Source organism: Ochotona princeps, chromosome 7, assembly GCF_030435755.1.
Source record: "Ochotona princeps isolate mOchPri1 chromosome 7, mOchPri1.hap1, whole genome shotgun sequence".
NCBI classification, from domain to species: Eukaryota; Metazoa; Chordata; class Mammalia; order Lagomorpha; family Ochotonidae; genus Ochotona; species Ochotona princeps.
In genome coordinates this window covers 7,365,288-7,388,513 of record NC_080838.1, presented here as the reverse complement: position 1 = coordinate 7,388,513, position 23,226 = coordinate 7,365,288, and the positions used below count along the sequence as shown (strand labels likewise).

General features: G+C 41.0%; 1 protein-coding gene across 1 annotated transcript in view; it reads left to right on the top strand.

The window, feature by feature from the left end:
• Positions 1-23,226, top strand: part of FHIP1A (FHF complex subunit HOOK interacting protein 1A) — a 99,243-nt gene that overhangs the window by 17,783 nt on the left and 58,234 nt on the right. The window contains exons 3-4 of the mRNA XM_004588121.3: positions 6,733-6,891; positions 9,317-9,403. Of these exons, the coding sequence (XP_004588178.2) occupies positions 6,733-6,891; positions 9,317-9,403 (246 nt within the window). The remainder of the gene's footprint in view (positions 1-6,732; positions 6,892-9,316; positions 9,404-23,226) is intronic.

Sequence of the window (23,226 nt, the reverse complement as noted above, 5' to 3'; positions counted from 1 at the left end):
GCTGGTGTTCATCACATGGGTGAAATAGTGACTACCAGCTCTCTCTCTCTCTCGTGTGTGTGTGTGTTTAATAGTTGCTGATTTTAAAGAATCTGTTTAAAAATTAATTTATTTTATGATTCAGTTCCAAAGGCTCTGGGACTTCCCCTTCTCTCCTCCTGCCACTGATTTTTCTAATATTGCAATAATACGGTCCTTCAAAAAGCAGTCGTAAGTCTCTTGTTCTACCATTTAAGTGTATCATGACATTGTAGGTAGGTACAGTTGTCCCTTTGTAAATATCAGGTGTAGTTTGTGAGATATTAATGTGATTTAAGTTAAAATCTCAGAAAGATTTTTAAGCAATGTGGCAAATGGATGTAAAAAGTCTGCTGAAAGTATATGAAAGCCCAAGAATAACTACAGTAGTTATGAATAATGGCAAACTTGATCAATTGTTTGGGAGTTTAGATGTGCAGATAATCTTAGGACTTTACACATATTGTAGGTACTGGTATTAATCCCTTTTTTTAATAGTAGAAGGAATTGAGACACAAAGCAATTAAGTAAATTTATATAATCCCATAGGCTAGTTAGAAATGGTCGTTGGGGTTGGTGTGGTGGTGTGTCAGGTTAATTTTCCACTTTATTAAATTTATTTAAGAGGCAGATGGAGACTGATAAAGAGCTCCCATGTACTGGTTCACTCCTCAAATGCTTTCACTGCTCAGGCAGAAGTCAGGGACCAGGAACTCAGTTCAGGAGTCCTACATGAGTGGCGGGAACCCACTGACTCTAAGCATTTCCAGAGTCTGCATTTGTGGCAAGAAGGCCTCAGGAGCCAGAGCTAGCTCTCAAAGCCAGGTAAGGCTCATGCTGTCTTGATGCCTAAGCCGAATGCTACTCCCCCCCACAACTCCATGAGAGATCAGAAAACTTTTGTGTATTGTGTTTTTAAGATACACATAGAGACAGTACGGCATAAAACAAGCACAGGGATAATATATAAGTTCAGGACTGGTGACTTTTGGGCAAGAGGAGAAGGAAAAGGGATGGTTATACATCTAGAGTAGGGTTTGTTTGTATTTATAATGTGTGATAGAGAGTGCTGTGAGGACATTATGGCAAAGTTTGTGATGTCTCGGTGAGGGGTTTCAATTCTATTATGTTCTATAATGTTTGTCATATCTCATAATGCAAAATTTAAATATATTAGACTGGAATGGAACATGTTTTTAATGCTTAAATTTTCACTTATTGCATTATAAGTAGATTTCACTAATTGTTGTTTTTATAATAATGTGTTTTAAAATACTGTACAATTCATTAAAATTGGAGAGCAAAACAACATCTCCAGCTGACCTGATGAGCTCTGTTACGTTAAGTTGCCCCTCAGGATAGATCCCATAATCTCATTTGTACCCAGTTTTCCATAATTACATTTGACAACATACTTTTTTAAGGCTGTTTATATTGATGATAAAAGCATACTCTATTAGACATCCAACTAAGGACCACAATTGACAAAAAGCTTTCTCTAATTAGTGTGGTTGTCCATGTGTGTTAGCGTCAGGCTGTTGGAAGAGTAATGACTGTTTAAGGAAATAGGGCCACTTTTGGAAACTTGTATTGCTACAGTTGATAAGAAAGGCTTGCTGGTCTTGTTGCCTCATCTCAATTTTGCTTTCCCAAGAAAAGGAGAGTCAGACTACTCAAGAGAAGAATTTATTGGCAACAAATGGTGGGAACTAAATGAAGTTATTGTTTCTTTTGAGTTTTTCAGACCAAATAACAATGGTTTGTCTATTGTCATTTGTTTCTTATTGGCAGATGAAGAAAGCCATGTACATAAATTAAGAAATGCAGATTGAAATAAGCAATATTTAAGTACATGGCCCCAGGTGAAGAGTTATTTATCTCCTGTCCAAAATTTATGAAGCTTTTTATTTATATAAGGAGTGTCAAATGGTCCCTACCAGGTGTTTTGCTGCTAGCTGCAGACCAGAGCCACCTGCTAAAAATCTTTTTTTTTTTTTGTTATGATTGTCTAAGTACCATTAGATGTTTGAAATTAGACATTACTTGTTCAGTGTTTGTCATCTGTCTTCATTGGTAATTTTCCTATGTGTACGTAATGTTAACCTTATTGTATGGTGTGTACATTCCTTATATTCTATGATGTGTATATTCTGTGTATGGTATCTGTGCATTATGCTCATATTTGTGTACTTTATCCAATTATGTTGCATGCGTTATTTTCTTTATTCTTTGCAACAACTCTGTGGAGAATGTAAATCTAAAGAATTTTAATAACTCCTATCAATGGTTGGATCTGTATCAAGCCATAATAGCTTGGTACTAAAATTCGTGATTGTTCATGCTTTTCTGCTGTTAGGGAAGTTTGTTTCTATTATTTGTGTAGTTTAATATAGTGACTAGGTTCTGTTTGGGGGGAAATATGAAGATATTGGGTTAGTTTTTAGTGTGTTGGGAATAAACTTTTTTTTTCTTTTTTTGTGGTGGTCAGGATCAATACAAATACTGGATGGACATTATATTTTTAGTTAACCTATGAGTGTATTTATGTTCAAACTTCTCTAACTTAATTTTTAAGTTAAACATAAAATTTAAAAGTGAGTGCATTATGCTTTTTAAAAAAATTCTTGAACTGTAAAACGGTTTATAGACCTGTTGTTGTGTCTTATTTTTGCCTTCATCTGTTGCCACCACACTCCATCTCTTCCCTTGGAAAGCAGTTGTCTTTCTGGTGGTTGTTAGCTTATCAGCTGTCTTCTCCATCTCCCCAAGTCTGTCTTGTTTACCACCCTTTGGCCAGCACCAACCTTGTATAATCCTGGCCCACAGTCTGTGTTGTCACAACATGAGAGTTGTTCAAAAACTTCATGGAAAAATGGAGCAAAAAGATAAGTTCATTTGATGTTAAAATTGAAGCCCATGGGTGGGCGTCTGTGAACTTGGTGAAGACTCCCTTTGCGTGCATGGATTTCAAGATTGATGTGCACCAAACGAAGCTCAGGCTTTCATTTTCCTGTGAGTTTTCTTCAGTACCTTCCTATAGGGTGGGGTTTGAGAGAATGATTCCAAACTCGGACTGAAGCCTTGTTGGGGAAAGCTCTACATTTTCTCGTGCCTGTGAAGAAGGCAGTGGAAACAGCATCTTGCCCAATTCATAATGGCAGGAGCATGGCATGATTCTCCCCCACTCAGCCGACTGTGTAGCCCAGGGCCTTCTGTGAAGGGGACATCCTTTGAGGACAGGGGCCTTCTGAGGGAACAGACTTCTTTCTGTTTGCATCCCAGCCAGGCTCTTTTATGAATACTCATTTTAAAAAGTGACTATTAGGTGTGTGTGTTATTTTTAATTACTGTCACTGATGTATGTAATTTGAAAATTAATGTTGCTGTAATTATATTGATATACTCAAAAGTTATTCCCAGCTTTTTAGTCAGACAAATTAAGCCTGTCTTTATGAATTCATCTTCAAAGCCCAGAAGTGGTTAAGAAATCAGGAGTATGCAGAATCAAAGCCTTTGTTCTGTGGTTAATTTAGCATGAGTTAGCAAATGTAATTGATTTTAAAAATGTGGCATCAAGATTAGATTTCTCTTCAAGGAGAACTTTTGGGCTTTGTTCTCTTTTGCCAGAGGTTTCTAATTTATAACAGGCAACTCATTTGGATCACATTCAACACTGGAATTAAAGTGATTTGTTTGAGTAGTTGACAAGGAGTTAAATATTTTGAATAGGTGACATCCCTCCTTGAAGCTACAGATGCCCGAATTTTGAAAAAGAGAAATATTCCATCTTGTTTACTGTTGTACTTCCCTTACTTAACAGAGTATCTGGCCTAGAGGAGGTGCTCAATATTTTTCTTTTTTAATGAATGAATAAAGGTTACTAGGAAATAGAAATGGATAACTAATCTCTTGATTTCTCTGGCACTGAGTTGATTCCTCTCTTGCTCTCACTGCTCTATGTAATTCCCTATGGCCTCCTCCTGTATGGTCCACCTCTACCCCCAATTCCTCCCATGCCTTCATCTGGTTTCTCTGTGTTTAAACCTCCCAGGCCTGTAAAGTATTGTTGAGCTGTGTTAGTCACTTATGGAAAGTACCACGAGCCTCTGAAATTCGGCACTCCTGCCATGACAAACTATTTATGCTTCCGTGTGGAATGGAGGTAAACAAGTCAGAGCAGGTGAGATGGAGAAGACGGTGTACATTAAAAGTGGAAGAAAGGTGACTTGTGCCGTGCTGTGGGAACAGGATAAGCCAAAAAGAGAGGCGTGGGTCTGTAGAAAATATTTTCCCAAGTCTACTGTAATCTAGACCTACACCTCCTTCTGACTTTTCTGTTTCTGATGCCAGGCATTGTGGATCGTTTTAATCATATCTCACCTGTTTCAGTCTCCTTGGTCTGGTTTGCGTGGTTGGATTCACACGTGGATGCACTGGCCAGCAGAGCCAGTAATGTGGACAGGGAGAGGGTCTGGGGATGAAGCACCGACAGGAGACCAGTGATGGTGGAAGTCTCCCCGAAGCCTCCCTTTATTACTCCTTTTATACTGTTTCCCCCCAAGCCCTTTAACCAGACAGTAGGATGCCAATGAGTCCCATTAGACTAGGTGCTTTTAGCCACAAACCCATTTCCTGTTACTGCTCAGCTTAAGGAGTGCTTATCAACTCCTCAGCCCACAACACGTGGATAGCTCCAGATCGGCCTCTGTGGCCTCTGTGGCCCCTGTGGCCCCTGAGTTCTGATTCAAGCATGCACATGTATCAGATGCACATGTATGTCTATTGGACTCTCCATTTGGGTGTCTCATAAGCGTTTCATCCTGTAAAACCCTAAAGAATCTAGCCTATACTTCCCTTGCCAGCCTCTTCCTGTACAGTTCTAACAGTTCTGCACATCTCTTAGATCCTGTAGGAAACCATATTTTCTTCTTCCTTTAAGTTTTTGTACATGCTTTCTGTTGTGTTTTCTGTAGTTAGCCTAGCACCTAACCTAAAACTACTAAATACTCAGCATTTTTCTTACTAAGTGAGGGAATAAATGAGTGGACATTGTAAGCATGCAAGCGTTATTCCCTCTGCTTATTCTTCCACTTTTTTTTTTTGGCTACCCCTTATTTATTATTTGCCATCTTGGAAATCACTTCTGAGAATGTTTGCTGCTGCTAACCCCTCAAGTGTGGTGAGAGGTCATTTACACACTGACAGCACCACATATTTTCTATTATGTTTTTTGACCATTTCTAACACTGTTAGTCATTCATCTTCCATTAGATAATATGATCGCTGTTTCTTTCTCGCTTGAGTTCATCTTAACCTCAGGATTTGTGCCTGAGCAGTGCTTTTTTTTATTTTAATATTTGTTTTATTTGTAAGGCTGATTACAGAGAGAGAAGGAGAGACAGATTTTCCCATCCACTGGACCATTCCCCAGATGGCCACAATGACTAGAGCTGGGCTGATTAGAAGCCTGGAGGCTGGAGCTTCCTCTGGGTCTCCCACATAGAAAGGCACAAGGTCTTGGGTATTCCTCCACTGTCTTCCTAGGCATGTTAACAGGGAGCTGGTTCAGAAATGGAGCAGATAGGACTCATCCAGTGCCCACATGGGATGTTGGAGCCGCAGGTGGAGGCTTAACCTAGTACGCCGCAGTGCCAGCCCCTAGAGCAGTGCGTTTGAAGGTAATTTTCGTGGGTCCAGTGTCATTCTTATCCATGCTATACACGTTTGAAAAATTAGGATCTTTAAAGCGCTGCTTAGCTAGCTAGCATCACTTCTCCATTGGGAGTAGCTGTGAATCTCTGTTCGTACACTCCCCAAGATAAAAACAGACAAGCATTCAGTGTTAACTGTGTTCCATTTCTACATTTCTGTCTGTGTTCTATCTGTGTTCAAGGCACCATCATTTTCTTGATGACCAAGTTGATAGCTTTTAAATTCTCTTTCACTTTCCTATACCAAGCCCCAGTGCTGTCAGTTTAACCTTAGGCACAGGGCACTGAGAGGGTAAGTCTGTCTCAGGGACTTTGGGTTGATACTGCTTAAGTTGCTCCCACCTCCTTGCCCCCCTTGGTGAATCTGTTGTGGCTGTGCGTGAACTCTTGTCATCACATCTGACTGGGCTGACTCCCATCCCTGTTTTTTCCTCTTTACTATTGTTTGTGAATGCAGCCAGATTAAAATGATAGACACAAAGCGTTTCTAAATATGCCAGTCCCATCATGACCCTGAACATGCCATTTTTTACATGCAGTCGTTCTCGTAAAGCTGCTTGTGGTTACTGTCCAAACAACCTTCTTCCTGGACCACCTTAGTGCTGGGCTTGCTCCCGTTGTCTGGTGGGTGGGATCTCTGTGCTTGCATCCAAGGTGCTGTGATGGAGCATGTTGTTACTGTTTATGAATCTGTTCTGCTGAACTCCTGGGGAAGCAGGATTTATTTCATTCACTGTTGTGTGCCCGTCCTCGCTCCCATTTGCACACAGCACTGTGCCTGGCACATAAGAGATGAGCAACCCTCATCATTTGTGTATTAACCGAATAATTCTGATGGTTCTTTACCCCCTGCTGGTGTTATTCCTTCCCATCAGGTGGCTCATTGCTAACTAGCTGATATCCTCTAATACCTTCCCTGTTTAGGGTTCAGTCTTTGGACCAGCAGTATCAATGGTGCTTGTCAGCTTCAGGTCAAGAACTTACTTTGTGTTTCTGAATCTAGGTGCTTGCAACTGGGCTCAGTGGTCTCTACTCTTCACTGCCTACAAAGCTAGAAGAAAAAGGCGAGGAATGGCACTGCCTGCTGAAAGACGACTGGCTCCTCTTGCCTTCTCTTGTCCAGTTCATGAACTCCCTGGAGTTTTGCAATGCGGTCATCCAGGTACCAGAGCACACTGAAGGATCTTTCTCAGTAGTCTCATTGGGACCCCAAGCATCACAAAAATTAGTTGGCAGATGCGCCCCTTGTTAATTTTCATAAAGGCAGTGAGGTGTTGGTGCTACTCATTGTCCTTGAATGAGTGAGAATTTTAGATTATAGTACCTGGGAAGTTTTAATTGTAAAAATAAAAAAAGACTAGGTTTTCTTTATTATCTTTAGAGAAATTGTTAATTCTGTTTTGATTATCTACTTCACCATCAAAAATAAGTTCAGTGTTTGACTCATTAAATAGATATTTTTAGGCTTCTAAGTATTCTACATTATACTACTTTTACTTGAAGGTCTTTTTGGGAATTTACAAAGGAAAACATTTTATTTTGCTTAATGGTGCATACTACATAAAGAATATTGTTATCCCAATTGAATTTAGGAGAAGTTAAGCATCTTTTTAGCAACCCAAATTAAATTTGCTTTGAAATTGGCCTGCTTGTGGGAAAAAACAGTCACCGAACTCCTGCAGCTTCAGCTTCCTGACTAAATTTTTACCTTCATAAGTCTTGTTGTTGTTTTCAATAAAAATCAGATTTATATATATTTAAGGAAGTGGAGCAGGTTTTTATCAGACTTGTTTTATTTCTGTACAGCATAAATATTACTTTAATGTTGGATTTATTAAGAAATCAGGTTTTCTTTATGGTGATCATAGGATGAAGAATGTTAGTTATAATCTGCTTATCTGACAAATGAAGAAATAGCTTCTGGAAGAAAATGCAAGTAAATTACTTTAGTTCCCATCTCATTTTTATTGCTAAGTCAAGGGAAGTTTTACTTATATAAGATAAATGAATTACATCTTAAATTACTTTTCTCCTTTAATGTTACCGTCTATCAACATCTTGCAGAAGTGTTTAGAAATAAAAAAAAAATGTGGAACTACTATTACTTCCTTTTCACATGTACCAGATTACCAGTAATTTAAGAATCTGTTTTAACTTCTCTTAAATTACTTTTGACTTTCTTGTTTTTCTTTTTGTTTGTTATTTTTTAAATAGAAGTAAAGCTAATTGTACATGGTTCAGAATGTGGAAATTAAGTAATATTTTTTGAAATTGGAACCATATACTTGTAACATTTTTTGTTGGGGTTCTAACCAAAAGGTTACTTTACAAAATGTATCAGCAGAGGTTTGCCTATATGAAGCACATTTTTTTAAAGATTTATTTTATTTTTATTTGAAAGTCAAATATACAGAGAGGAGAAACAGAGAGGAAAATCCTCCATCTGTTGATTCATTCCCCAAGCAGCCGGAACGGTTGAAGCTCTGCCGATCTGAAGCCAAGAGCTAGGAGATCCTCCGGGTCTCCCACATGGATGCAGGGTCCCAAGGCTTTGGGCCGTCCTCGACTGCTTTCCCAGGCCACAAGCAGGGAGCTGGATGGGAAGCGGGACCGCCGGGATTAGAACCAGGACCCATATGGGATCCAGGCACATGCAAGACGAGGACTTTAGCTGCTAGGCCATGCCGCTGGGCCCCTGTGAAGTACATTTTGAAAATCAAATATAGAAAGTATAGGAATTGATGTGATTTTTCTGCTTCTGAACATTGACTTTTACAAAAATATTTCTAAATGCCTTCTTCCCCAGTATAAATGACTGTCAGAAAATGCATCTTCAAGTGAGGAACTTCTTTGTTCTAACAAAGTGTGTGTATTTGTCGATTTTGACAGTTACACACTTTTGTTTTCAGTTAATTACAAGTTGAGATGAGACTTAGAGGAATTTAGAAGGGAAAAACTATGCATGCAGTTTGTTTATTTCAATTTATTAATCCTTGTTATTTAGTCCATCTTTAATCTTAATCTTCTTTGAAATAGACACTTTAGAATTGTTTTTGGAATTTGAAAGTATAATCTCTACTTATTTCCATTAACATTTAAAAATTATATTTTATTTATTACTTGAGAGAGACAGAACAGGGTAAGTCCCACCTGCTGCTGGTTCATTCTGCAGAATGTCCCTAGCAGCTAGGACTGGGTCAAGGCCAGGAACTAATAATACAGTCCAGGCTATACATGAGAGACAGGCACTCAGTTACTCGAGCCATTTCTGTTGTGGGTCTACATTGGCAAGAAGCTAAAATGAAAGAGAAGGCAGGAATTGAACCCAGGCCCTCTGATGTGGAATGCTAGTGATTTAACCACTAACATAAACACCTGTTCTTGCTAATGTTATACAAACTGTCTATATTGAGTAAAACATTTGAAACAATTACATGGCAGTTTGAGGGTCTGAATTACTCTTTAATTTTGAAGTAAATTACCAAAATTTGAATTTTTGCTTTAACTTCAGGCTGTACACAGAAAGACTTGGTTTCAAGAATATCTAAAGTTTGAACTCTTTGTCTTGTCTTGACTTTCTGTCTTAGGTGGCTCATCCTTTGATTCGCAATCAGCTTGTCAATTACATTTACAATGGATTCTTGGTACCTGTCTTGGCTCCTGCTCTTCATAAGGTCAGTGATTGTCTAATCATCTGTTTAGAATGTATCTAATGGAAACTGAGGAAGGTTAACCCAGTATATTTGAGTTGATGGTGGCCTTAACCTTGTTTTTCTGTTTATCCCATTCTTATTCCTTAGCAGTGTCCAACATAATGTTAATGCTAGCCACAAATTAAGCCTGATGGATTCCATTTGGTGCCATGGAATTGCCATGGCTTTGTGAATACCCGATTAATAACTTGAGGTACGACTGGCAGGTAGATTCTGACTTTTGTGCCTACTTCATTGTTTGCGGTTGGTGGTTACTTGGAACTCTTGGCTAGCTGTCCTTTGAATGTGTCATGGAGGATACAAGTTTTACTGAGGGTCTGGGGAGGCTCAGTGGTAATAGAAGTGCTGTGGTTTTTTGCCATGTCCTTAATGGAACATAATTTTTTATTATAACAATTTTGTGACAGCAGATATTAAATTGAAGCCAAGTTAAAGCCCCATCAAATGTTGGCTGACTCATTAACCCCACTGTGAATTTCTTGTGAGGTTTTCGTTTTGCTTAGTACATCAACTGTTATCTTTTCCATTGCAAGCTATCACACACTTGGACCTAAAATTCTAAGTGAAGAGATATATATTTAATTCAGAAGATATTTAATTCAGAAGTTTTTGGGTAGGTAGGAAGGACAGTTAGAAGGTAATGTATATGTTGATTTGCTAGAATAATCACCTTTCTGTGTCTTCAAATTCTATTTTTTTTTTTAAAGATTTATTTTGTTTTTATTACAAAGTCAGATATACAGAGAGGAGGAGAGATAGAGAGTTAGTGGAGCTGCCGGGATTAGAACTGGCAACCATATGGGATCCCAGCGCATTCAAGGTGAGGACCTTAGCCGCTAGGCCATGCCACTGGGCCCTTCAAATTATATTTTTATGGACTAGTATTTTATGAAATCCGTGAATACCTGCTTTTAGCAACTTTGAAGTCTTGTTGTGCATGCTGAGGGTTTTCTGATTTAGAACAGCACGTTGTGATGGAAGATGTTCACTTGTTATCATTTAGTATATCTTTTCTTAAAAATAAGATCTATATTTGAAAGGCAGATAGAGAGAGAGATTAAGATTCATCTTCTGTTTTTCCACAAGTGGCAGCAGTGCCTGGACATGGGCCAGATCCAAAGCAGGAGGCTGGAGTTTCAGATCTCTCACATGGATAGTAGAGAACCCAGTCACTTGGGTCATATTCTCTTGCTTTTCCAGGAACATTCCCAGGAATCTGGATCAGAGGGCAGAACAGCTGGGACTCCAGCTGGTACTCATGTGATGCCAGCATTGCATTCAACAACTTAACTTATTGGGCCACAGTTTGCTGGCCTTTCTATATAGTATGGTATATGGAATATATAGTACATGGAACATATGTATAAAGTCAGGAGCCAGAAACACATTCCAGCCTCCCCAGGTGGGTGGCAGGGGCCAGATATTTGAGCCATCACCTTCTGCCTCCCAGGGTCTATGTTGGTAGGAACCTGGAATTACTAGCTGGGCTGGGTGTCAAACCCAGGTACTATACTATGCGGTATGGGTCTCTTAACTGCTAGGGTAAGTGCTTGTTCACCCGATTGAGTATCTGCTGAATACAGTGGTCACATTTTTCAAAATAGGCAGGTGGTCCGACTAGGATTTTTGTGTTGCTTCTGAGTAACTCAGATGTCATTAAGACATAGAATTCCTGAGATGACCAGGTTATTTAAGTGGTTTATGGACACAAAGGTAGCAAGTATATGAAACCCAACTCATCTTGGAAAATATGGAATATATATGGAAAATACAAACCTTATTTCTGTTACTGCCTTGTGTAGACATTGTTGCTGTTCTGGGGATAGAGTGGGTGTCTTGCATGGGTGGGCTGCAAGCCTCTGCAATGAGTTGTTTTCCTCTCTAGAGGAATGCAACAATACTGTTGAAACTCCTTGGCAGTAATTTTCTGTATATGCTCACAAACTCATTTATTTTCATCCTTTTTTCATTGACCTATTGACATAAAAATTTTCTGTTATTATTCTTATAGTGAAAATTATTATAATTACTCTTTGTCCAGTATATTTTATGTCAATACAATTAGCATAATTTGATGTTACAGATATTAATGGTAACTCTCCCTGTAATTGAGGATGAGAGCTATCCCTGAGAGCTGTTAGGAGGATCTTATTGATCTTTCCACACTTCCTCACAGCACTTACCACAAGTGGAGTTAAATCATTGCATGTATGATTACTTGTTCTATGTTTGTCACAGTGTTGGGTCTCCAGCATAATTTCTAGTAGTTTCCCTGTGTATTATGTGGGGTTCTCCAGGGTTGAATACACTGTTTTTGGATTTAGGAAGTTGAGTAAACAACACCTTAATGGCATGATTGTTGAAGTGCAAACATAGCACTCGTACTTGGTGCCTTTGTGGAGTATGGTCAGTGAAAGAATAGTAATTACAAATAGTACTTTGCATAGATTACCTAATATTTTTCTTAATTATGCCCATTATTAAAATATGATATTTTAAAAACTGAAATTAGTACATGCTTTTTGTTAAATTAGAATTGACACTGAATATATAAAATGAACAGTTGGGAGGCAGAGCAAGAAAGCAGCTGAGTTCAGATGTGCTAAGTCTCCCCACAGAGAGACAAATTTAGACGGCTAGTCATGTATCAGTTCATCTTCACAAAATCTATAGAAACCAGGTTTTAGTGGAGTAAGAAGAAAGGATATATTGAAGAAGGTAGGAAGGCAAGAGCTACTTGTCACCCCTCTGCCAGCTCCAAGTAGCACAGCATAGAGAGATGCCTCTTACTTGGCATCTTTATGCTTGAAACTTGGTACCAGGCCTGCCATAGTGTAGCCTAGAGCCTGTCCTTTGGGTAGATGGTTAGGAATAATACTTCCATAGAGGAGTCAGGAAGTACCAATCCCACTACAGTGAGACCCAGTACCAGAGAGAAATTTGTGGCCCCTGTTACCAGGCTGGTATTTTCAGACACAGCCTGTAGACCTATGGCTTAATAGGTTGGATTCGTGACTTCATCACCCCCGATCTTGTGTGGACTTGGTGTGTGTCTGCAAGACATCTTGGAACTCTGTGGCAGTGAGACTGTAATGCAGCCTAGTTCAGGGTGAGCCTAGCAGCTAAGGGATTGCCTTTTACTACCTCTCCCCCAGTCATGGGCAGACTCCAAGGAGCCAGACTCCATCCACTGGGGTGTAAGGCTTCAAAGTGAGACTGCATTTTTGAATTGATAAGACCATCAGTGGACGAATAGTGATGATCTCTCTCCCCATACCAGTGCCTGCGAATGGAGCCCCTGGGCGTATCTTGGTTCCATGGCCCTAGTCTGTTGGACTTATTTCCCAGCCAGCATCACTGTTAATTTGTTGCATTGGCCTTTGGTGGCAAGTCTACTTCAGCAGCAGATCCCTCATAGCAAAGTAGGTTTAGGCCCTGTCCCATGCTGGGCGGATCTTGGTGGCCTGTGGGCCTCTAGTTTGGTCTAGCATTATACCATATGTGGCTGCAGGATTGCTCACTTCATTCCTTTCCCAAACACAGTAAATCTTTGAAGGTTAAAAAGGCAGATGGCTGCCACATCATTTCATAGAAATTGGAGGATGCCATCTTACAGCCCTGCACATTCTTGCTGTATTCTGAGCTAGCACTACTACAACCTAGCTACATTCATGCCATTGTGGGTACCAGAGTGACAAGTCTGAAACTGGAGCCATGGTAGTCTGAGGGCTGGTATCCCATGGGCACCTCCCTGAGGGCTGCTTCTGAGATCCGTGTACTCCTGTACCCCAAGTTCCCAGTGCTGCTGCTATTGTTTGCTGCATTGCAGATTCAACTGGAGCTACAGCCTAAGTACCCCTTAAAATACATCTTTCTGAAAGTAAAAGAAGCAACTAATACTTCTGGTGTGCAAATATCAACATAGATATGAAGGAGGTATGAAAAAGCAAGGCAATAAGATGCCTTCAGAGGCACAAAATAGTGCTTAAAAACAGACTCCAAAGAAGATTGATGGAATAGCTGATAAAGAATTCAAAATGATGATTAATAAGGATGCTCAAAGATATGCTGGAGAATACAGACAGTTAAACAGCATGCATGATATGGGTGAAAAATTTATCAAAGGGATTGACATGTTATAAAAGAGTCAAACACGAGAAGAAATAAAGCCAAAGAAAACATCTACTTGGGAACTTCAGCAATAGACTAGATTGAGCAGAAGAAAGAATATCTGAACTCAAAGTATATTTTAAAATTTCCCATCCATCCACCCATAAATAAGGTTGAAGACTGCCTCTGAGACCTTGGGAACATCAGTAAGTAAGTTTTCAAATTGTGGGAATCCCTGAAGGCAAATAATGATGTAGGGCAGTGAAATGATGTAGAACAGTGAAATAGTAGCTGAAAACTTCCCTACTCGTGACAAAGATGTGAACTCAGGTCCAGGAGACTTGACCCTAAAAAGACTGACCAGAAAAGATCATCACTACAGCAAATAGTTAAACTCTCACAAGTACACCAAAAAGGCAGGATTCTAAAAGCTCCAAGAGAATAGAGTCAAGTCACACTTACGGGGTCTCCCGTTAGAATAGCAACAGATTTATCAGCAGTAACCTTTCAAGCCAGGAGGAAAATGGAAATGAAATCATGTATTCCAGGTTCTCAAAGGGAAGAAAAATAAACACAAAAACCTGCCAGCCCAAAATACTGCACCCAGCAAATCTGTCAGGAAGTCCTAAGAAAAGGTAAGGTAAACACCATCAGAAAAACGTATGGGAGTGCAAAACCCATGAGAAAAAGAATGTGAATGTTTTAGCAGAAGGAACTTTTTAAAAAAAAATTTATTTATTTTTATTGGAAAGTCAGATATACAGAGAGGAGGAGAGACAAAGGAAGATCTTCTGTATGATGGTTCACTTCCCAAGTAGCTGCAATGGCCAAAGCTGAGCCAATCGAAAACCAGGATCCAGGAGCTTCTTCTAGGTCTGCACGTGGATGCAGGGTTCCAAGGCTTTGGACCTTCCTCAGCTGCTTTCCCAGGCCACAGGCAGAGAGCTGGATGGGAAGTGGAGCAGCTGGGACATGAACCGGTGCCCATATGGGATCCTGGCACTTACAAGGTGAGGACTTTAGCCACTAGGCAACTGTACCGGGCCCCAGAAGTAACTTATAAAGAAAAAAAAAATTACAAAGACTAAATACTTATCAGTAATAACCTAAAATGTAAAGACACTAAATTCCCCTATTTAAAAGCTGTAGACTGATTGAACAGGTTTGTTCCTAAAACTTTACTCCACATCCAGCTCGTGGACCCCCACCAGACCCCCACCAGACCCCCACTCATGCTGAAGAGCAAGGAGTGGAGAGATTTCTGCTGCTGAAATCCTGTGTAAATACCCTGCCTTCCTCAGTTCTCAGAGAACCTTGTCAGCTACCTGCTCCTGATGGCTCTTTCTTCATATTTTATAAGGAAATGTTCTTGGCTTACCTGAGAGGATGAATTATGATAATAACGAGTACGAATATGTCACTAAGAAAAAAAAAATCTTGATACTTGCAGTGAAATGGCTGCAACTGGAAGGTGTTATGTTAGATGAAATAAGCCAGACACAGAAAGATAAATGCTGACTACATGTTCTTTTTTCATTAGTGGAAGATAAAAATAGGCACTCAGAATTCAAATTTGTGATTACTAGAGGTGGAGAAGAGTGGATAAGGGGGCATAAGGTTTGGCAAGAGTTACCCTGATACAATAAGATATAACAAAGAGGTTCTAGTGTCCCACAGCCCAATGGAGTGAGTGATTCCACAAAGCATTGAGGTTTGTAGGGGGTAGAGACATTTGTCCATATACCAAACTGGAGTGTCTGATTTGAATTGCATTTCCATTCTGATTCCAGCTTCTTGTAGAGCCTGGCTTAGCAGGCTGGAAGTGATGGTTCAAGTACTGGAGCCCCTGCCAGGCACAGTGGAGACCTGGGTTGAGTTTCTGGCTACTGTGTTTGTCCTCCCTCCGTTCTGGCTGTTGCAGTCCTGTGGGGAGAGAACCAGTCAGGGGGGAGGTCTCCCCTGTATGTCTGTCTGTCTCTCAGATAAATAAATTTTCAAATTAAAAAAAAATTAAAATGGCTGAAAAAGATAAACTGGCTGGCTCAAACAAAGAAAAGATAAATGGAAATCCTAATGTCTTGATCTGTTTAACATATTCAAGGGTTAAGTGTTAATCAAAAAGTGAAAAGGGAGTGTTACTACTGTATTGGATTTGAATTCCCAACCTCCTAATTAAGATCCCTTGACTTTTATTCATTGCAGATACTTTCTCCCAGAGCTAGTTAGAACTGAGGAGAACAAAGGCTATTACTCTTTTTTCCTCCAGCCTCAATTAATTACTTTATCTCTGTCTTCTGTTTGTTTTGTCACTTAGAATTAAAAGGTTTGGGAAAAGGAAGATGGACAGGGCACTGATAAACAGCCCCTCCTGTGATGGTTAGCCCACTCCGTGTTGAAGGAAGGAGTCCTTTGCTGAGTTGTAGACAAGGGTTTGGGAGGCAGATGAGCAGGAGTCCAGGCTTGGGTGTTTTCTGGAGGAGTTCTGGTAGAAGCAGCAATGTCCCGTTTCCTGTATGCTCTCTGCCGGGAGTGGAAGTCTGAGCTCAGGTCCTTGGTAATGGTCCTGTTAATACTTCTGCATTGTGTGCTCTGCCTTGACAGATGAGCCTCACCCATTTTCCTCAGTACTTGCCTTTGTACACTTAGCCCCCAATTTACACATAAGATTAAACATAAGGCCCACCACCAGTGTAAAATACAGAGAATTTGTCCTGTTGCATAAATAATATAAATACATTCATGTTAAAATTTTCCCCACATTCATATCTATACTCATAAACAATGCACCCACAGCATTTCTGAACCAGTGATCAAGTTTACTAATTGTTGTGTATAAAGGGGTTGTTGCGGGTGCTTTACAACTGCACTTTTTCTCTTCCTGCTCTTTATCTGCATAATAAATTACTACATTTGCAGATAGTTTTGTTACCTGTGTTCTTCCTTCAACATTGTGGGATAGGCACTCAGTCTTCTGTGTCAATAAAAATGCATATTTGATTTTTTTTTTCTCCTGTGGGCTGCATGGTTATTGTTAAGTTGGGAGGTGATTGTGAGCAAGAGAGACTTTTAGTTCAGGCAAAGGCTTTGTTAGGGAAGACAGACTGCTCCCTTGCCTGAGATGTCCCAGGACCGCTTCCACATGGTGGGGTAACTGAGCTGAGGGAAATGGCTGCCCATAGCATACAGCAGTGGGTTTTTCATATATCTTTAGTGTGGTGTGTGATGCGGACCGGGGAGGATATAGATGAAAGAAGGCGGTAACTCTTTGGTTTGTGCATGCATATGACATTTAGTGTGGGGTGCTCATTGTGGTGGTGTTGACCTTTTGTGCGCTGAGGCAAGGTCAGGGTGATTTAGCATTCCAAATGTTCCTGCTTGGGAATGTCCACTTGCCTTCCGCAGGGTAGTGGAGTCACTTTTGCTCTGCCCAACCCTAAAGTCTCTCTGGTGTGGATATGCAGGTTTGTATTTTCCCAAGCCAACATCAACTTCAAAAAGCTCCAAGAACTAAATACTTGCTTAAAATTGATTTGATTGATAAGGTACCTTTGCTTGGACTCTTTTGATGTGATGCACTATCCAAACTGTCTTAAGGCTTCTTAGATTTGGTCCCCTTGTGTTAATGTTTAAGTTGTTTGAGCGAAATATTCTTATAATTAATTATAGGGTGCTATCTAGGACCCCCTGAGAATGTATCAAATGTAGCAGATACGCCTGCTGCATTTCATAAAAATTTTGAATTTCAAATTACATATTGTCTCTAGGATTTTGGGTAAGAGATTTTAAGTCTATTTGAGACTTTTGAAAAAAAGGCTAAATTTTTGGAAATAGGTTAAATTCATACTTTGTAAAAAATCACATTAAGTAAAGGGATATCAGTAATATATGAAGTAGTTCTGTCTATAAATATGGATATTGCTTTCTTAAAAGTGGTTATTTATGATTTCAGATGACAGAACTGCTGTTTTCTCTGATTTTTCAGAGCTCAATTTTCAAGACTGAATATTCATTGGTATAATTATATTAGTCTGGGTTCTCAAAGAAAGCAGATGCCAAGATAGGACAAAATGTGCAGTGATTTGATGCGGGGAAATGCTTGTCTGAGAGAAAATGAGGAGTAATATGGAAAAGCTGGGTGAATTGTCAGACTTCAGCCAGCTGCTTCAAGGGCAAGAGAAGAGTGAGAACGTTGGCTGGAAGTGTCCTGGGCTGTTGGAAGTGGCTGAGTTTCCCAGGAATGCGCCCGCCTTGTGATCCTGACCAGTACTCCGGCTTTGGGTGGGAGCAACCTGCCAGAGATGTGGTCTTGAATCAAATGTGGATGGATTCCAGAATACAGCTGCCCGGACTCTCCCTTAGTAGCTCTAAGAAGGTCAACCCATTTCCATGATTTTCCTGATGTGGGAGTGAACAGGTTGGCCATTCACATCTGCTTAGCTCAGTGACCTGTTTCCTGGGGTGTTGAACACTCAGGAGTTCAAATGGATCCTTAATGCAAAGGATCATTTTGTTCAAGATTCACTTAACAAAGGAGCTTACTGAATGTATCAGTCACAATGATTATGTTACAATCACAAATCGCATTAAAATCTCAGGGGCTGAAATCATAGATGTTTATCTTCTTTTCTTACTACATGCGTATCTCAGATTATGGAATGAGCAATTTGTATGTAGCTTCTCTTGTTTTCCTCACTTAAGGATCTAGGCTGATGGAATCTTTGCCAATGGGAACTGACAGCAGTGGTCCTGATGATGAAGAGAACATTGGGAATGGCTTCTGTCTGGAAGTGACATGTCACTTCTGTTGGCATTTCAGAAAGGGGAGCAAGTCTGGAAGCCACATCTGACTTCAGGGAGAAGTACAGTTCTATCCTTTTGTTTGAAGAAGAGAGGCCTAGACTGATTATCTGTCCGAATGAGTGTCATGCATATTTTGTCAGGGCCTCAGAAGGAGCAGCTGGCACTCAAATTAGGAAGTGAGGAGAGCTTATTAAGAGGATTGGTTGCAAGAGTATGGCGTTTCTGTGATCTGCTGCTGTGTAATAAGCTGTCCTCATAATTTGAAGCTTAAGACAACCATTCATTATTGATGTGAATCACAACTCTGTGATTCAGGAGTTTGGGCAGGGCACAGTGGGGATGTTTTATCCCCGTGATGTCTGAGGCCTTGACTGGGATGACTTCAGTCTCTGTGGCTTAAATCATTTGCAGCTGGCTTGGTCTCTCTGTATTTCCCTTCTGTACAGCCTCTCCACAGGGCTAGTTTGGACTTCTTCCCATGGTATACTCAAGTTGTTGGAGTTTTTCATGTTAATTGAGCTCCAAGTCTTCAGAAGGAGTGAAAGTAAAAGTTGCCAACTTTTTAGGCTTAGGTTTGCATCCTGGAGCAATATCACTGCTGCTGTATTTTACTATTTTCAATGGCCCACCCACTTCCAAGGGGAAGGGATGTAGAATCTGCCGCTTGATGTTAAGTGTGTTAAAGAACTCTTATTCTGGGTGTATTACTGATCCTAGACACAAATGTGTATGTAGAGGGTCAAGGAGAGCTGTGTGGAAAGAGACACCTGGTAAGAATCATGAACTTGGGGCTGGCATTATGCTATAGCAGGTTAAGCCTCCACCTGTAATGCCAATATCCTGTATGGGCCCAGATGACTTGCACTGTGGGAAAAATGCAGTCCATATAGGGCTGCTGGGGCACAGACCAAGGGGGTGGGGGAAAGATGGTGAGCCCACAGCAAGGGGCTGGGGTGGTGGTGGTACAGTGGAAGCTGTCCAGCACAGTCCTGGTGAGGGTCAACAGCTTGGGATGTCATTTAACAGGTACAGTGAGTTTGGGTCTGGTGCATATGCACACTGCAGCTTAACATTTTCTAGAAACACATTGGGAAAAAATAAAGCGCTTTCTGTAGCTTGAAGTTGCCACCTAATTTTATGTATTGATCCTTGTCTACTGGAACATGAAATTGTGGTTAAATTTGATTATTACAGATGGAAGTACTGACATACTAGATTTCAGTAAATAATGAGGAAATATTGAAACACAGACAACTGTTACCACATGGAGCTTGTTGCTACCTGAGTTCATGCCGAGGTGGAGTATTGTGGAAAGGCACTAGAATGTGAGCCAGAGGATTGGGGTTCTGGTTGTGGCTCTTGTTACTGTCACATCACCCTACACAAAGTGTTTATTCTCTGAGTTTTCTGTGCTGCACAAAGAGATTAGTAATGTACTTCTGTGATCTTTAAAGAAGAAAAAATTGTGCACTGTTACGTGTTGTCAGTTACTCCAGTGCGAATTCTGCCATCTCGGAGTACAAGGATAATGTCAGTTGCCCAGATGTCATTTAGCGAGTGCGCACCAGGTGCAGAGCACTGTCCAGGCCCTGTGGACAAATCAGGGTGCCTGAAAAACCCTCTGGTCTGCAATGAGTTTATAATCTCGGGCCCAGGACACTGACATATTAATTACAAACTCAGTGCAAGAAAAACTAAAGTTAGTGCTTTGAGAGAGAGAGAAGCCAGGGCAGGTGGGGAGGAGTGTGAGACAGATGCAGAGAAGTCGGCAGTTAGGGAAAGAGTGACGTTGTGCTTAACCTTGAAGGAGCAGTTAGCAAAAGGTGTCCCAGGGACAAGGAACGCTGACAGGAGCCAAGGCTTGAAGGAACACATTTGTGTAGAGGGGCCGCATGGGCAGTAGTGTGCAAGAGGCCAAGGAGAAGGAAGTCTTGGGAGAGACCCTGATTTGATTTATGGCGCTTGAACATCACAAGTGTGAATTGGTCTTGTGGGAGTTGTGTGGGTAAGTAAAAGACAACAGGGAGGAAGGGATTTCAAAAGAAGGGAGAAGCTGAGGGGAAGGAGGGGGGGGGAAATGAGATAGAAAGGATTATAGTTTCAGAAGAGCAAGGCTTACTCCACTCACTACCCTCACAAAGCCTCTGAACCACCTGCAAGAGGTGACTGTTGCTCGCCTATACTCACTATCCAGCCTTTCCTTACCAGATCATTAAGTGCTCTTAAATATCTGCTTCAATATATTGGGATTTTAAAGGCTCATCTTACTAACAACACCCTGAGGCTCCTGACTCCCAGATCCAGTTGCCTCTTTAGCCCTTTGCCATCATACCTCTTAGCAAAAATTAGCCCTAGTAAAGCTTTGTAAAGATGGTTGCAGTTTCTTAAGGTTCTCTCACTGTAACTGCTGGACTGTGTTTTCTAAGCATGAGTTTAAATACATCACCCTTCCACACAAGGCTCTGTTTCTCCAGTCTCCTGGTCTCTGCCATGGACCACAGCTCCCTTCTCTGTAAGGCCTTTCCTATGCAAGCTAAGTGTCATAGATCCCTGATGCTTGAGCCAGGAAAACCATTAGATTTTGGAGCTTGTGGGTTTTTTGGAATATTTGCATGGGCTTTACTGATTAAGCATCCTTTCCTGGAATCTGAAGTGCTCTGAAATATGAAATTTTTGAGCAATGAGAAGGTTAGGTACATACAGTGGAGTTAGTCTTAAAAAAGCATGTTCTGATATTTTTGCCACAGCATAGGTTGAAGACATTATGTTCAGTGAAATAAACCAGTCCCAGAAAGAAATACTACATGATCTCACATACATGGAGTCGTTAGAGAAATTGTGTTTATGGAGGCAGAAGGGTGGTTGGCAGTGGTTCTAGACTTAAACATGGTCAGTGTTTCACAAAGCCTCCAATCTTTTACAGAAGTTTGCCAACCTTTGTTGGTACGCATGGGGTCTTGTATATTTTAGGTAATCAATAAATGCTTGAAGATAATAGCAGTCAAAACAATTTCCCCAGGTAACAATGGCCTAGTGAAAGGATTATGAAAAGGGTTGTTGACGGGCCTGGTGCAGTGGCCTAACAGCTAAAGTCCTTGCCTTGCACATGCCAGGGTCTCATTTGGGCGCTGGTTCTAATCCCAGCAGTTCCGCTTCCTGTCCAGCTCCCTGCTTGTGGCCTGAAAAGCAGTCGAGGACGGCCCAAAGCCTTGGGACCCTGCACCTGGATGGGAGATCCGGAAGAAGCTCTTGGCTCCTGGCTTTAGATCGGCACAGCTCCAGCCGTTGTGGTTGCTTGGGGAGTGAATCAGTGGATGGAAGATCTTCCTCTCTGTCTCTCCTCCTCTCTGTATATCTGCGTTTCAATAAAAATAAATTAATCTTTTAAAAAAAAGGGTTGTTTTGTGCTGATCAGCTTAAAGAATAGCAGACAAAAACAAGTGAAGCAGCTCTAGCTTGTCGGGGCGTGTTGTTTAGGAACCTTGGAGCTGGCGGGAGACCAGTCGATGATGACGGTATCAGTGGAAGATCACCTCAGTGCTCCTCCTGATTAGCAGATTAGATAGAGGGGGTGGGCCCCGTATTTGGATGTGAGAGGATTGTGTAAGTCAGAGAGCCTGGCCTCAGCCATGCCACGCTCTTTCAGGTGTTTGGTGAACTGGGGTGGTCTTTTGTTTTACAGATCATTTTGGCTCCTTTACTTACACATTGTTGGGTAATTTGAGCAGAAGTTTGGTAGATGGAGGCAAAGACCTTCAGGGGAGTATACTGAAGCAGGCAAAGGGCGGGAGGGAGGGACAGTAATTACACACTCCATCCCTTTCTGCAGGCAACTGCCACACATTCGCAGTGGTGGCTGTGACCTCAAAGAACAGTCCAAAGAGCAGCTAGCCATGTTTCATTTCAGCAAGTTACTCTGTGCAAGTGTGCATGGGAAAACAGAAGCCAAAAACCGACCCCCACAAATACTCAAGTTCCCTACTATCTACCATGTGCTAAAATCATGCTTAAACAAAATCCATGGGTAGCATTATTTTATTCCATGTCCTTAAAGGCATGTGTGTCAGGTTTGTATATGCCACTGTGGAGCCCATTTGTTTTACAGTCTTGTCTTCCAAATGCACACATACATATTCATGATCTGCATCCCGCAAGCTCAATAATTCATGGCTTATTGACTTAGCTTGATGGATGGAAGTTTTTTGGAGACTGGAGAAGAAAAGGTGGAAATTCTGAGAGGCTTGGAGCAGCAACACTTGCAGTTTTCTCACTTGCAATTAGTGTGCACGTGAGTGGGTGGGCTGGGACTCAGTGCCCAATTTGGCTCTCACTGTCTAAGCATGTTTCCAACTTTTATGCCCAGTGAAAGTTGTGACTGAAGGCTCTAAGAGCAGTTAAGTGCCATCTTCAAATTATTACCACGTTATAAAATATTAGTGGTCCATAATTAGGTGTTGAGTTTACAAGAGCAATACATTGATCTGTTATGTCATGGTGAGGATTGAGCTGAGTAGCCTGATACTTGAATGCTTTATTTAGCTGTATTTCTCCAATCCTTCGTCTCCTATATTTCTCTGGGAGACAACAGAGGGGTTCTGAGGTGGGGGAGGGTGGAGACCCATCTCTTTATTTGTCCTTCTGGCTGATTGCCTGTTGCATTTTTGGATGCGCAGCATGTCTGTGCTGTTCGCCACTCTGCTCTCACCTGTATCACTTTGTAATGCAAGAGGCCTTGTAGCTGTAAGTCTGCTTTTCAGTGATGCTGCCGAATTTCTTTGATCCCGGAGTTTCTTTCAACAGAAAATGAAAAGAAAGAAGGAATCAAAAGCATGGGATGTCTTCTTGGATTTGGAATTTTGAGATTGTATTTTTCA